This window comes from Notolepis coatsorum (assembly GCF_963971535.1).
Source record: "Notolepis coatsorum genome assembly, chromosome: 17".
NCBI lineage: Eukaryota > Metazoa > Chordata > Actinopteri > Aulopiformes > Paralepididae > Notolepis > Notolepis coatsorum.
In genome coordinates this window covers 102021888-102036636 of record NC_140181.1, presented here as the reverse complement: position 1 = coordinate 102036636, position 14749 = coordinate 102021888, and the positions used below count along the sequence as shown (strand labels likewise).

Genomic DNA, 14749 nt, shown 5'->3' with positions numbered 1-14749 from the left:
GGGTAGGAGGGGTGGGGGGGGGACACTGTACAACTGTACAAACAACACTGTACATTGGATTATTGACAAGACCATACTTGGTAATTTACTGTACATTGGAGGGGGTTGTGTTCGGACATGGTGACGTCATTGCCGTTTTTTGTGTTCCACCCTCTGTCCAACGCAATGTATTTCCCCATTGCCCATTTCTAAATCGCCTCGTTTAAAACAAATAAAGCATTAACATTGGCATGGTGTACCTTTCTGTACTTATTCATCCACAATCTATAGCTCAACATGAAAATATTCGCAATTAATCATAATAACAATTCGCAGAATTTTATTTCAACCAAAAATGTTTAAACAATAATGTTAGTGATAGAAGGGAACTCATTTTGTGCAAAATGGAAAGCTTTTCAATTTCCATGCAGCAGAATTGTTACAATAGCCGATAATCCATTTTCCCAATAATAACGGGTGGAACAACCAGTGACGTCAGACTACACCTCCCTATACTGTGTTTACTTTTCTGTGTATATCGCCCAACACCACTATTAGTATCTGATCAGAAGTTATGAAGATCAGGTCTTGTGGTGCACATGTACACCAACCTTCCCTCCTGAAGGACTTGCACAACTCCCGCTGCCTCAACAGAGCAAAAAACATTCCAAAGGACAGCTCACACCCTGGCTTCCACCTGTTCGACCTGTTGTCACTGGGCAGGCGTTACAGGTGCATCAGAGCCAGAACAAACAGGCTCAGAGACAGTTTCTTCCTCAGGGCCATCACCACCCTAAACTCTAACATGCACTAATAATTCACCCCTTCCCCCTCCTCCCACACTGTGCAACATCCTACCCCTCAAGTGCAATATCCACATTGCAATACCCACCCACTACCGTCTGACACTGTGTTTGCTATTTGTGTATTGTTATTCTGTATATTGTACAGTATTGTAACATTGTCTTATTGTATAGTATTTTATGTTTCTTGTATAGTATTTAATGTTTCTGTATAGTATTTTATGTTTCTCTTTTATTACTTGTGATTTTATTACTGCACCTTAAGTTTGAGTCCCAAATCTCGTTGTATGCAAATATAATGACAATAAAGTACAATCTAATCTAATCTAACATGTAATATATATATACATATTTTTTACATCATTCTTTCCTAAAGCAAAGAGGCCTAGAAGCGTGGCTAACGCTAATGGCGCGCATACCAGAGAGGCTAACTGCCTAAGAAAACGGGCACAGAGGCACTGAAAGAGGATTTCACCCGTCTAATGAACACACTATAGAGTAGACAAATATCAAGATGTATCCATCAGTGGACCAATTGCATGCTTTCACAGAGGACAAGAAGCCTTCAGTCGACTCCTTCAGACATTAAGCACCCCCCACAGCCCAGACTATATCGGCAACTTTTGGCCAATCAAAGTCGACTATACAAATCCTTAGTCGGGGACAGGCCTAGTACTGTATATCGCCCAACACCACTATTAGTATCTGATCAGAAGTTATGAAGATCGGGTCTTGTGGTGCACATACATGACATGGTCCTCTTGATTTCAGAGGACAGGCGTGCTGAGGAACTATGGGTACAATACATCCGGTTCACCCATGGAGGAGACACCAACGCGCTTAAACCGGCTTCGTTTTTCTACATTCATAACCCACCACCCTAATCATGAAAAGTACATTCCATTAACTCATTAATTCGACCAGCTTTTTTCCCCCCACCTACCCAACCTCCTCCAATGTACAGTTTTTCCCCCCTCAAATGTATATAATGTATATACTCTCTTTTTAGAAACTGTCTATTAATCAGAGTTTCCAACACCAGGGTCTATATGACAGGCATTGTACTCTTAAACAGTACTGTATATTTGTAGATCTGGTATGTCATAAATGTCTGGATGTAACAGTATGTCATATATGTCCTGATGAATTGAAAATGGGGGACCCTGATGTAAACAAGACGAAAGTCTTTCTCTGGTCTGCAACCATATGCATTTATATTTCTCTTTTATCCAAAGCACTTGACAATTTGTTCCTCACATTTCACCCATTCACTCACCGACGGCGGAGGCGACCATGCGAGGTGCCGACCTGCTCATCGGGAGCAGTTAGGGGTTAAGTGTCTTGCTCTTAACCCCTAGGAATCGAACCGGGAACCCCCAGGATTACCAGGCAACTGCTCTATTGAGTGTGTGTGTGTGGGGGGGGGGGGCTGGAATTAAAAGGAGATGGTGGTGGGTCACAGCAGCCTGGATCCAACCCCCTGGATTGCCCACTTCTGCTCTTTTTTTGTTTTTTGTTTTTTGTTTTATACAAAGTTCTTATAAATCTATGATTCAGTCCCTTGAATTGAATGACAACATTGTGGGTGATTCAGGTAAGGGGGCTGGATCCAGGCTATAGGGGTACAGCCCCAACTTTTTCATGGAAGTTGTTCGGCACTGGACTGGGAGGCAATGCTATTTCTTACACGGTGTGTCCCAGTGAGACGTGCTCGAGCGGCTGAAGGTCCCCCGAGCGAGCGCAGTCTGAATTTGGAAAGTCAGCTTTTTATTTTAGTGCCTCAACTTCTTGGAACACGAGCTGAAAATCGGTTCTCTGCTCCCCCCCGTTTCGTTATGTAACTGTTACTGTTTTAACCCTTTCATTACCACACTACCAAAGGGTTAACCCTTTCACTGTGACAATACAGAAGGTTAACCCTTTCACTGCCACATGACAAATGATTAACCCTTTCACTACCACACTACAGGTTAACCCTTTCACTACCAGAGTGACGGTAGTGACAGGTTAACCTTCTGTAGTGTGGTAGTGAAAGGGTTAACAGATTTTTTTTGGCTTGTATTTTATTGTTTTATTATATCTTGCCTAATTTGATTGTTTTTAGCACATTTTAAAATGTATTATTATTGCCTCATGTAATCTCGGCATCATTGAAAATGAGGGCCCACGCTGAATGTATCTTCCCAGGTTTAAATAAAGGTTGATGATGAGACAGGGGAAGTCATTTTCAAGTGTTACTATGACAACATGGACCCATCCCCTCTTATTTATTTCATGACCTGAGTAACTGTTACTTGGCATTTTCACTGTAAGTCATTCTGTCATCATCTTCAAGACAGCACATGGAGAAAATGAATAGGCATAATTCTATATTTAGAATGATCTCATCTCTTTTAAAGCCTATGCATGGTAATATAGACTCAACAGTGCCAAATATCTTTTAGCCAGCATACACAAAAATAACTAAATACTAGGTATGAGATGACAAGTTCAGTGTGAGGTCATACCAGCTAGTGTTTTGGACTTTTTAAATATTTAAATAGCTAAATAGCCTGTGTTTAAAGCAAATGGTCTTCTCTGTTACCCAGCGACCACGTCAGGTTTTAGTCCAGTGGTGTAATATTAGTATTATTAGTGGTGCTGGTACCTTAATTGTAAACATGCTATGCTGTCAGCTGGTCTCTGACAGGGACAAGTTGCAGGTTGAAAAAGCCCTCAGCTCAGAATATGCACCTGGCTCGCTGATAACAAAAATCCTAAATAAAATGGGGTCGCGACTCGCGGTATGAAAAAGTTTGAGAACTCCTGATGAATTGAAAATGGGGGACCCTGATGTAAACAAGACGAAAGTCTTTCTCTGGTCTGCATCCCCTTAACAATTGTGTGTATTGATTTGAGCCGTACTGTATTGTACCCATTCTGCAATCTGTTAAATAACGTTTTCAATCAATCAATCAATCAATCAATCAATCAATCAATCAATCTCCCTTTCCTTAACCTTAACCATGACGAAATTGAAACTGTTTGGATTGAAATCTTATTAGACAGGGCGAAACCAGTACTAGTAGGCACAATCTATAGACCGCCAGAACAGAGTGGCTTTTATGACACACTTGATGGGTGTTTAGCTGGGGTGGAGGGGGTAGAAAAAATGCTCATTGGGGACTGGAACACGGATATGCTGCGTAAAGCAGCACCCGTCTTCAAGGCCTTCAGTAGATTTTCTGATCTGCATGGTTTCAGCCAGCTAATCACCCAACCCACAAGGGTATGTGATTCGACACAAACCACCATTGACCTCATTTTGACCTCTGACAAGCCCATGATCTCCAAAAAAGGGGTGATAGCATGCGGGTTAAGTGATCATTATATGATTTTCTGTACCCGCAAAAAGCTAAAACAGAAGGCCGGCTGTCACAAAACAGTCACATCTAGAGACCTCAAAACTTACTCTAGAGAGGCCTTTAACCTAGAACTGGGGAGCTTGGACTGGTCAGATGAACTCAGTGGTACACAGGTTGAAGAAACATGGCTTGGATTAAAAACCAAATTCACAGCAATACTCAACAACATGGCACCCATAAGAACCACCAGGGTTAAAAATCGCGCTGAGCCATGGATGCACACTGAAATACTGGCCGCTATGAAAACCAGAGACAAAAAATGCTCTGAACTTCATAAAAGTCAGACAAAGCTTTCCAAAAGCTCAAACAGTGAACTCCAAGCCCACGTGGTTGAACAAAAAATTCAAAGAAACAGACTAAGAAATGACGTAAACACCATGATCAGAACCGCAAAAAGAAATTTCATCAACGACAAAACTGAGGAAAACAAAAACAAACCCTGCGAACTTTGGAAATTACTCAATAATCAACTAGGCTGCAGTAAAAAACATAAAACCAGATTCTCAAACATAAAGACGGACAACACGCTCATCACAGACAAGCTGGATGTAGCCAATTACTTAAACATCTTCTTCACAAACATAGCCACAACACTGGTAAACAAACTACCCTCCCACTCAGGGCATTATGGGGTAGAACACATAGTAGCATACTACAAAAACCTAGGGGTCCACAAAGATGACTTCAAACTTGAAATGGTAACAACCGATGAGGTACTCAAAAAATTGAGCGCCCTCCAACCTAACAAGGCCACTGGCCATGACAACATCCCCTCCAAATTCCTCAGAGACGCAGCAGCCGCCATCACCCCAGTCATCACACACATAATAAACCTCTCTATAAAACAGGGACACGTCCCCAAGGACTTCAAAATTGTGAGAGTGACCCCTCTGCACAAAAAGGGCAGCAAATTAGACCCAGGCAACTACCGCCCTGTTTCTATTCTTACCTCCATCTCGAAAGTCATGGAGAAAATAGTCTACGAACAGGTCGAAAAGTACCTGGCGGAAAAAATCTAATCTACGAATTCCAATCTGGCTTCAGAACGTCCCACTCCACTGACACATGCCTCCTCTATTTGAACGACCACATCAAACAAGAGGTGGACACAGGCAAATACTGCGGCATGGTCATGCTGGACCTACAAAAGGCCTTCAACACTGTCAATCACTCCATTCTGATTGACAAGCTAAAAGCAATTGGTTTTGATAGCTTATCAGTGAGCTGGATGCAATCCTACCTGGAGGGGAGAGAACAGATGGTAGAGGTAAACAGTACTCTATCCCCCCCCTCACAGTGAGCTGTGGTGTTCCACAAGGAAGCATACTAGGACCGCTACTCTTCCTAATTTATGCAAATGACATGTCGTCAGCCTGTGACTGCAACTTGTTCCTGTTTGCGGACGACTCAGCCCTGCTGGTCTCTGACAAGAACAAGTTGCAGGTTGAAAAAACCCTCAGCTCGGAACTAGGCAAAATCTGCATATGGCTCGCTGATAACAAACTATCATTACACATGGGCAAAACAGAGTCCATTCTCTTCGGTTCAAATAACAAACTCAGCAAGACCGACGGCTTCTCAGTTGCAGTGGGTGACAATATTGTCACAAGGAAAGACGAAATTACCTACCTGGGTTCCATCCTAGAGGCAAATCTTTCCTGTGAATTACAAACATCACAAAACAAACTGGTCAGACTACTACTTGACCTTACCCCCAGAACCCACCTCACCCCTGCCCACTTTGACAACCTAGGATGGCTTAGAGTAGACGACAGAGTACAGCAACTTGCAATGGGCCTGGTCTACAAGATACACTATACGACTAAGGTACCCATGTACATGTCAAAATACTTCCCAAAGGTCAGTGAATACCACAACCACTACACCAGAGGAAGCTCAACAAATCATGTTAAACCCAGATTCGGCTCAAACAAGGGACTAAACATGTTTTGCAATTATGCCATATCAATGTGGAACGCCCTACCCAAAGCTGTAAAGGAATGTGAATCCCTACCCACATTCAAAACCGCTCTTAAAGAGCACCTACGGGAGGCTGCAATTCGAAACTGGCCACCGTAAATGCCCAAAACCCCCACCACCTCCTAATAGACAGTCTCCTCCCCACCGCATGTATATATTCCCTCCCCGCCGTATGTATATTTCTATCCAACCCACCCACCCCCTCCTAATGTACAGTCCCCTCCCCATCATATGTATATACTCTGTCAGGATCTAGGGGTAACAGTACTGTATATTTGAATACCGTTTATGTCACAAATGTATCAGTACTAAATGCCTATATGTCCCTATGCCATAAATGTCATGTATGTTGTGTATGTCATAAATGTCTATATGAATTGAAAATGGGGGACCCTGATGTAAACAAGACAAACGTCTTTCTCAGGTCTGCATCCCCTTAACAATTGTGTGTATTGAGCCGTACTGTATTGTACCCATTCTGCAATCTGTTAAATAAAGTTTTCATTCTTCATTCATTCATTCCCCTCCCCATCACGAGCTCCATGTAACGCGGAAGTGCAGTAGTCTCGCGAGCTCCATGTAACCCGGAAGTGCAGTGGTCTATTTTTCCAGGAAGGAGGAGTGAGTGAGTAATCGCCGACCGTAATCGTATGCGACTGACTGAGCTCGGGTCGATATATAATCAATAGAAGTACATAATAATAATAAACCCGGGTTATTTTCGGACCTGGTTTCACTTTCGCTAGGTCTAAACATTATAAAACTGCACTTCTGCGGCTGCTGGTAATGATGATGACTGTGTTGACATGGACGTTGACCTAAGTAGATGTTAACACGACGACAACAACATTACTGGCCAAGCCAGAGAGTTAGCCGGGCTAGCTTCAAGATTGGCGATCGATCGATAGCAGCGACACGTAAATATCGAACAACACACAGGGATGAAGAAAAGAGCCACCATGGGTCAAATATACGGCGTGAGCAGCACGAATGATGCGACCGTCCCAACTCAGAGTCTTCTTGACCCAAATACATGTTGTTCGTCTGTTTCGGCAAAAGTAAGTACGACGTTAGCTAACATAGTTACTAACATATCCGGACGAATGGCTCTTCATAAATGTCTATTTAACAGTACTGTATATTTGTTGTACAGTGTCCCCCACCCCACCTACCCAACCTCCTCCAATGTACAGTTTATACGTCAAATGTATATACTCTCTTTTCTTGACTCTTTTTGTATCACAAACAGTACTGTATTTGCAAATCGGGTATGTCATAAATGTATAGATGTAGCAGTACTGTCTATCTGTATGTCATATGTCCTGATGAATTGAAAATGGGGGACCCTGATGTAAACAAGATGAACGTCTTTCTCTGGTCTGCATCCCCTTAACTATTGTGTGTATTGAGCCGTACTGTATTGTACCCATTCTGCAATCTGTTAGTGAAGTGTTCAATCAATCAATCTTCTGCTCTACTGGAGCTCTACATTTAACGCTATGAGGGTAGACGCTGGGGTCTTCTATAATTATATGTACAGTATTCATAATTAACAGATTGCAGAATGGGTACAGTACAGCTCAATACACACAATTGTTAAGGGGATGCAGACCAGAGAAAGACTTTCGTCTTGTTTACATCAGGGTCCCCCATTTTCAATTCATCATAACATATGACATACATGATATACAGTACTGCTACATCTGACATACCAGATTTACAAATGCAGTACTGTTTGTGATACAAAAAGGGACACCGCTCATTGGTCAAGGTTGTGATTAAAGGATAATAACCTGCTATTTGATTACAATCACCGGTTGTTTACGGCCAAGATGTCTGCGGTCGAATACTTTGAATTGCGTTTTTATTTTATAAATTTTTTTACAGAACGCAATTTCTCACATCTAAAATCCACCCAGCTTGCAGTCTAAGCGCCTCCACGGGGTGGCGTTGTTTTGCTTAGCCTTTTTGTTTAATTTTTTTTCATTTCTCAAAAACCATGCAGAACAATGTTTCCCTGTGGATGTTCCAAGGCTACAATCTAGCTATAATTTCCACACATTTGCTTGATGTGAAGCTGTAGTGTAGTGGGGCATTTAAAAGGCTGTGGTTCAAGGGAACTGTAAAAGGAGGAAGGTTCATCATATCAGAAGAATACCATTCTATGCTTTCTAAATAATACAAGCTATCTGAGGAAATATACATCAACCAGTATCTCAAATATTAGCTAGTTGGCAATGCAACAAATTGCCAATGATTCTGACATCCGAGGTAATAACCTGTTGACGGATCATAAACCAGGAGATACGGCTGGGCTGATCCCATTCAACTCAATGTCGGCCGAACTGAGCGTTTCCACACTTGGCACCAGAATGTGCGTTCACACGCTATACAGTGACACGGTGACCCTTCCATCTTTTATAGTTTCCTTGCTGTGGTTAAGGAAGTGGTTCTGAATAACGTTACATTTAAAGTGAAATGATCATTCTGATATCCTTTCCCCTTTTCTTTTTTGCCTTTTCAGTGTACAGATCTACGCTCACTTCCCTGGGAGGTCTTGGAGGAGATCTTCATGAGTCTTTCTCCCGGTCAGGTGGTACGAGTTTGCCGGTTGGTGTGCCACGAATGGAAGGATGTGGTTGACAGCGAATCACTGTGGAGGGAGAGATGTCGAAGAGACGGGTTCCATCTCTGTCATCCCACCAGGCTTCCTAAAGACTGGAAGCTGTTCTACTTCCTGTGCAAGAAGAGACGCAATCTTCTCAAGAACTCAAAAGGAGAGGGTAAGAAGCCACAGTGCTAGCTAACCCCAAACAGCAACTGTTTATACTGGAAATAAATCTTAGCTTAAAGATGCTGTAATTATGCTGTCATAAATTATATTGTTTGCACTGTTTATTATTATTATAATTCCCCCCCCATATATTTTCTTTTATATTCAGATCCAATTGTATTGCCTATATTTATGTCTTTCTGCTATTACCCTGCCCATACATGCTGTTATGACGCCCGAATCTCCCCATGGGGATCAATAAAGGAATATCTTGTCTTATCTTAAGTGGTATTTTGTTGTTTAAATAACTTAAATAGCATAGAGTGTTTGGTCAGTAACATGGGTCTCCCAGTCCCTCCACTCTGCAGTAAACACAAAATACATTTTCTTGTATCCCCTTCTCACTTCATCCAATCGGGAGAGAGAATCCTACATTTTATTATATATTTTTTTTAACTTATTTCAAGAAATCTTGCCAAGCCAAATTTGCTTACTCCACTGGCAGATTGTTTTATTTGTTTCAAGCACATATTTGCTTAAAACTCGTTTTTATTACTTATTTTCGTCAGACCATGTTTGCATTGTGAAGTTTTCTCCTGATTGGATAAAGTGTGAATGGGATACCGGGACATTTCTTTTTTGTTTAGAACTGGGAGACCTACGTTACTGACCAAACACTCTATATCAGTAATAGCTTAAATTATTTTACCACTTATTTTAACAAGAAAATACCACTTACAGCACCTTAATTACCCAAATACAAAAAAAAAAGGTTTGTGTCTGATATTTGTGCAGAAACATCAACAAACGGCACAAACTGACACTTGATACAATTGGACAACGGGACGTCACAGAACCTCATGCAAAGAGTTTGTACTGCAAATGATAGACAGTACTGCCCTACAAACTGCACAAGCTGTGAAACAAGAAAAAACGTCAATGTATCTCCTGTCCTGCCAAATTGTTGATGGCAACAACTTCTATGGCAGAAGTGGATATTATCATTATTGTATAATGTATATACCCGTCTGCTCTTAACGCCAACAATACCTTTTAGTGAGACGGCAATAAACGTCACGGTTGTTTTTCTCTGAGTCACTACTTGGCTACACTACGCTACATACATCGTACATATACGAGGGCGACAGTGGCTCAGGAGGTAGAGCAGTCGTCTGGTAGTCAGAAGGTTCCCGGTTCGATTCCCGCTCCTCCCGGGCAGCGTGTTGAAGTGTCCTTGAGCAAGACACTTAATTAACCCCTCAGATTGCTCCTGATGAGCAGGTTTGTCACCTTGCATGGTTGCCGTCGGTGAGTGAATGAGTAAAATGTGAGGGAACAAATTGTAAAGCGCTTTTGGATAAAAAGAGATGTATAAATGCAGCCATTTACCGTTTATATAGGCTGTAAACACTTGATACTTTGCCAACACTAATACGACCTCTTCCTATAGAGAAACTCAATAGCTGGCAGATTGTGGAGAGTGGAGGAGATGGATGGAAGGTTGAGGACGTGATGGGCCGCTCGCCACATCCAGACAACACAGTCCAGAAGAACTTTGTGACCTCGTATTCGTGAGTATCAGCAGAACTGTTCTGAGGTGGAATTCTATAAGGCTGGTAAAGATATGCCTCCTAAAATGTCTAAACCGAAGTACAGGAAGTACAGGCTACAGGCTTTCTGGTTTCGACAAGAATTTACTACATGACGGGACGTTCTAGCTTGTTTGCCGACAGGATTCGGGAAAAGTTTGGTCCGTTCGGAGGCAGCTTCCAGGGGAAGTACATACACCGGAAATTCTACCCCATACACACTTTCGGGCAGTAGTTCTTTACTGGGCTTTATCTCACGGAGGAGATAAAACTGGAAACGAGGTTAGAATTCTATAGTGATGGGGGCAAAACTCACACAATTACTATTCGATAATAGTCACTCGGAACTATTCGCTTACTAATCGAAAACCACTCTGATCACTCGTTCATTCTGAACGTTACATCGCTGGTGCTTTAACCCTTTCACTGCCACACAACAGCAGGTTAACCCTTTACTATCCCACTACCGACGGTTACCGTCTGTAGTGTGATAGTAAAGGGTTAACCTTCTGTAGTGTGGCAGTGAAAAAGGGTTAACCTTCGGTGTATTGTCGCAGTGAAAGGGTTAAATGTGTGAGCTTCAGTGACGCCACATGGCGAACTTACAAAACGTTGCTGCCGCGTAACGTCTCGGTTCTCTCTTTCTTCATCTTTCTTTTCTGTCATTCTACGTGGCTAGCGAGCTGTACCCAGCATACCATTGGTTAATATGTTTGTTTTGTCTTTTTACTCAGAATGTGCAGGAAGTCCCAGCTGATTGACTTGGAGGAGGAGGGGTATAATCTCTCATTTATGGACCACTTCCAGCCGGATATCAAAATATCTGATTGGTAAAAATGTTGATATTACTCTGTGCACACTAAATCATGGATATAAACACATCCCCAGATTCCTGTTGTCAATTATTAACGTTATTCTTATTATGCAATGATCTTATGACCAAATAACCTTTTAAGCCTCGGTTGACGTAGGTCAGTCTAGGCATTCACAGACATGAGCACATTTGTATTACTAATATCATTTGAATTCATTCATTAATTTATTTCTAATTGGAGAGGCCAATCAAATTTGGAAGTCGGCCGTAGAGCTCTTGATGGAATTGTGCGTGTGCGTGTGTGTGTGCGTGTGTGTGTGTGTGCGTGTGTGTGCGTGTGTGTGTGTGTGTGTGTGTGTGTGTGTCCGTCCTACATTAGGTATGCACCACGGTGGGACTGTGGCAGTGTATATGAGATCAGTGTGGAGTTGCTGAATAAGAAAAAGAAGCCTGTCCAGACCTTTGCTCCTGATGCCGTTTACTTTGAGCAGTGGAACGATCAGCCATGGAATGAGGTAATAATGGCATACAACATAAAGTTAAACACTAAAACATAATCATTTTCAGTTGATCAAAGCTTTTCTAAAGCTCCAGGGGCAATGAAATGTAAGAATATAGATATATTGTACTCCAATGGTTTACATACATTACCAACACAAACAAACACGTTGCAGCCCTAAAATACACTGAATCCAATTTTAAAAACTCAGGTTTATCTGTCGTCTATTGTTACTTCCTGTATGTTACTCCTTTGTTTACATTTAGATCCCATATTAGGCATTTAATGTGATTATGACACTTGAGTTGGATTTATTTTTGTTAAGTTTCTTTCCCCTGTAATCTCCTTAACCACATTAATGTCTTGACCCTGATTTACACTTTGTATACACAATGCAATCACATAATTAAAATAGTCCTACATCATGCTGATGTTTTTATTTTCATGTTTCAGGCAACCCATGTATTCAAGAACTACGGACCCGGAGTGAGATACATACGATTTGTCCACGGAGGCAAGGACACCCAGTTCTGGGCCGGTTGGTACGGAATTCGGGTGGCAAACAGTTGCATTGAGATCTGCCCGTCGGTGGACCGATAGCTCCGATTGGTCAAACTGAAGGGGGACCTATCTTGAACTCTGCCCCCCCTTTTTCCCCTCTCGATCCTCCGATCACAAATGTGACAGTTGTTGTGATTGGAGGATCAAGAAAAAGGGGGCAGGGTTTGAGACGGGTCAACAACACCGCTGCTTACTGCCTACCTCCAGCCTTCGCTTAAGAATTTGCACCTTTTCCAAGTCTCTCTTCTGCCTCGTGTTCCCAGTTGTTTTCTTTTCTGGAAAATAGTGTCGCTACTATTTACAAAAGCTTGTATATTGTGTTCTGTATGAACTGTAATTTTTAACGTCAGGAATCCCCCCCCCCCCCCCCCCCCCCCGAAGAGGACATGTTTAGACTATAGAGGAAAGCCATGTGTGTACAGTTGTTTACTAAAGCACTGTATATTAGCACTGGGTACTTTGGTAAAAGCCACAGAGATATATCTAGGATAGTGATTGAACCGTTGAATAGATTTGTCATAACGCAAGTGGAAATGCAAGCTGAAGCGCCCATCCATCGTGACCAATTTCTAACTGTTGTCTCACTTAAATTGCACGCGTCACTATGAATGTAGAAGCACCTTCAGAAGAAGCCATTGAAGTAACGGGTTTGGTATTTTTTTTTACTTGCAATGCATGGGTATTTGATTTGATTGGATTATTTCCAAACCAGAGCTAATGTAAAAACGATGGTAGCCAAGAGGTTCAATAACTATGGAAATGGGTCCATGAGATGGTCCGTGTTTTGCAACCAAGTACTTTACAAGCCTTGGAGGAATCTTGAGAATCTCTTATTGAGAGGTGCATGCCCAGTCTCCCGCTATGCGAGTTCGCCTATAGAGGTGTAGTCTGACTGATGTCACTTTAGTTTTCCCGCGCGGTCCACCCGTATAGGGATTTATCATTAGGAAAATGTATTATCGGCTATTGTAATAATTCTGCCTCATGAACATTGGCAAGCTTTCCATTTTTGCACAAAATGAGTTCCCTTCTATCACTTTTACATTATTGTTTAAGCATTTTTGGTTGAAATAAAGTTAGTTATAAGGTTGTTTAATTTGGTGTTAAAAAAGAACTACACTTACCAGTAGAACGCCTGCCGTTCAGTGCTGTCGCCTAATACACGTCACGGCCATTGTGTAGTTCCTCAGTGAACGAAAACATAAATGTTGTTATTTTGCTATACTTTTACGATTAATTGCAAATTTTTCATGTTGAGCTATAGATTGTGGATGAATACACACAGGAAGGTACACCATGCCAATGTTCATGCTTTATTTGTTTTGAACGAGACGATTTAGAAATGTGTCCATTGGAAATACATTGCGATTTCAAGAGGGGTGAACCGCGCGGGAAACAGCAATGACGTAACCACTACACCTCCCTATGGATATACATGAATAATACTTGGCATTTCTATAGATATTCACATTTTGGTCTGAGCTGTTTGTTGTCAACTTCACCAAGGAGACTCACTGTAGTAGCAAAGAGACCTATCAAATCTAGCTCCAGTACAACCGCCAGCACCTCTGGACTATCTTGGCTTCTTTATGGTCATTATGGTCTGAGGTTTAGTGAGAAGGTATTTGATCTATTGTTTTGCCCAATGCTGTTCCCAAGTTGGAGTGTAAACAATCCTGTTAGTGGGTTAATGATTTTGAATTTAAATGTCTGTAGAGGAGAGTGGGTTAATGATTTTGAATTTAAATGTCTGCAGGGGAGTGACTCAGCTATATGCTCAGTTATGAATGTCGATGATGTTAAAGTAATCCATTTGATTAGATTTAAACACAAAAAAAAAAAACGATCAGTGATAAATATCTGTATATTGCCCGGTCCGACAACTGATCCCAGGACACTGTTGCTCGTTTTCAAATCACGTGTTTCAATCATAACGATTTTAAAGAATGCACCTATTCGTGGCTAATTGGAAGTTGTCGGCCACATCAGAGGTACACTTTAACATCATATTCCTTTTGTTAATGATTTTGTTGCTGTGCATAATTCAGCACCGTTGTTTTAATCATTAATCTTTTCTCTGTACACCATTCCTGTGTATTAAGTTAACTAATTTTGTCTTGTAATCATTGACGGTGTAAAGACAACTTGTGCATTTTATTCTATTGTCTGGTGCCTGTGTATACTACTATTTCACGTGTGTCTCTCTTCCATGTGGGCTATTGCATTTGATACAATTTAATGACAAAGTTATACATTTATTTACCACACAATCGTTTGTTTGTGTATTTTTTTCGGCTCGACTCAATTCTTTAAATAATCTCATAAGGTCTGTCATCAACATGAGTTT

The 14749-nt window shown here is 41.5% G+C and overlaps 1 protein-coding gene across 1 annotated transcript; it reads left to right on the top strand.

Moving 5' to 3' along the window:
* The first annotated feature begins 6793 nt into the window (after positions 1-6793).
* Positions 6794-12764, top strand: LOC311243847 (F-box only protein 6-like). Its single transcript, XM_084333219.1, has 6 exons — positions 6794-7224; positions 8691-8949; positions 10390-10510; positions 11263-11358; positions 11722-11857; positions 12295-12764. Exons 1-6 carry the CDS (start codon positions 7108-7110, stop codon positions 12439-12441), a joined length of 876 nt encoding a protein of 291 aa, XP_084189345.1. The 5' UTR covers positions 6794-7107; the 3' UTR covers positions 12442-12764.
* Positions 12765-14749: the final 1985 nt, after the last annotated feature.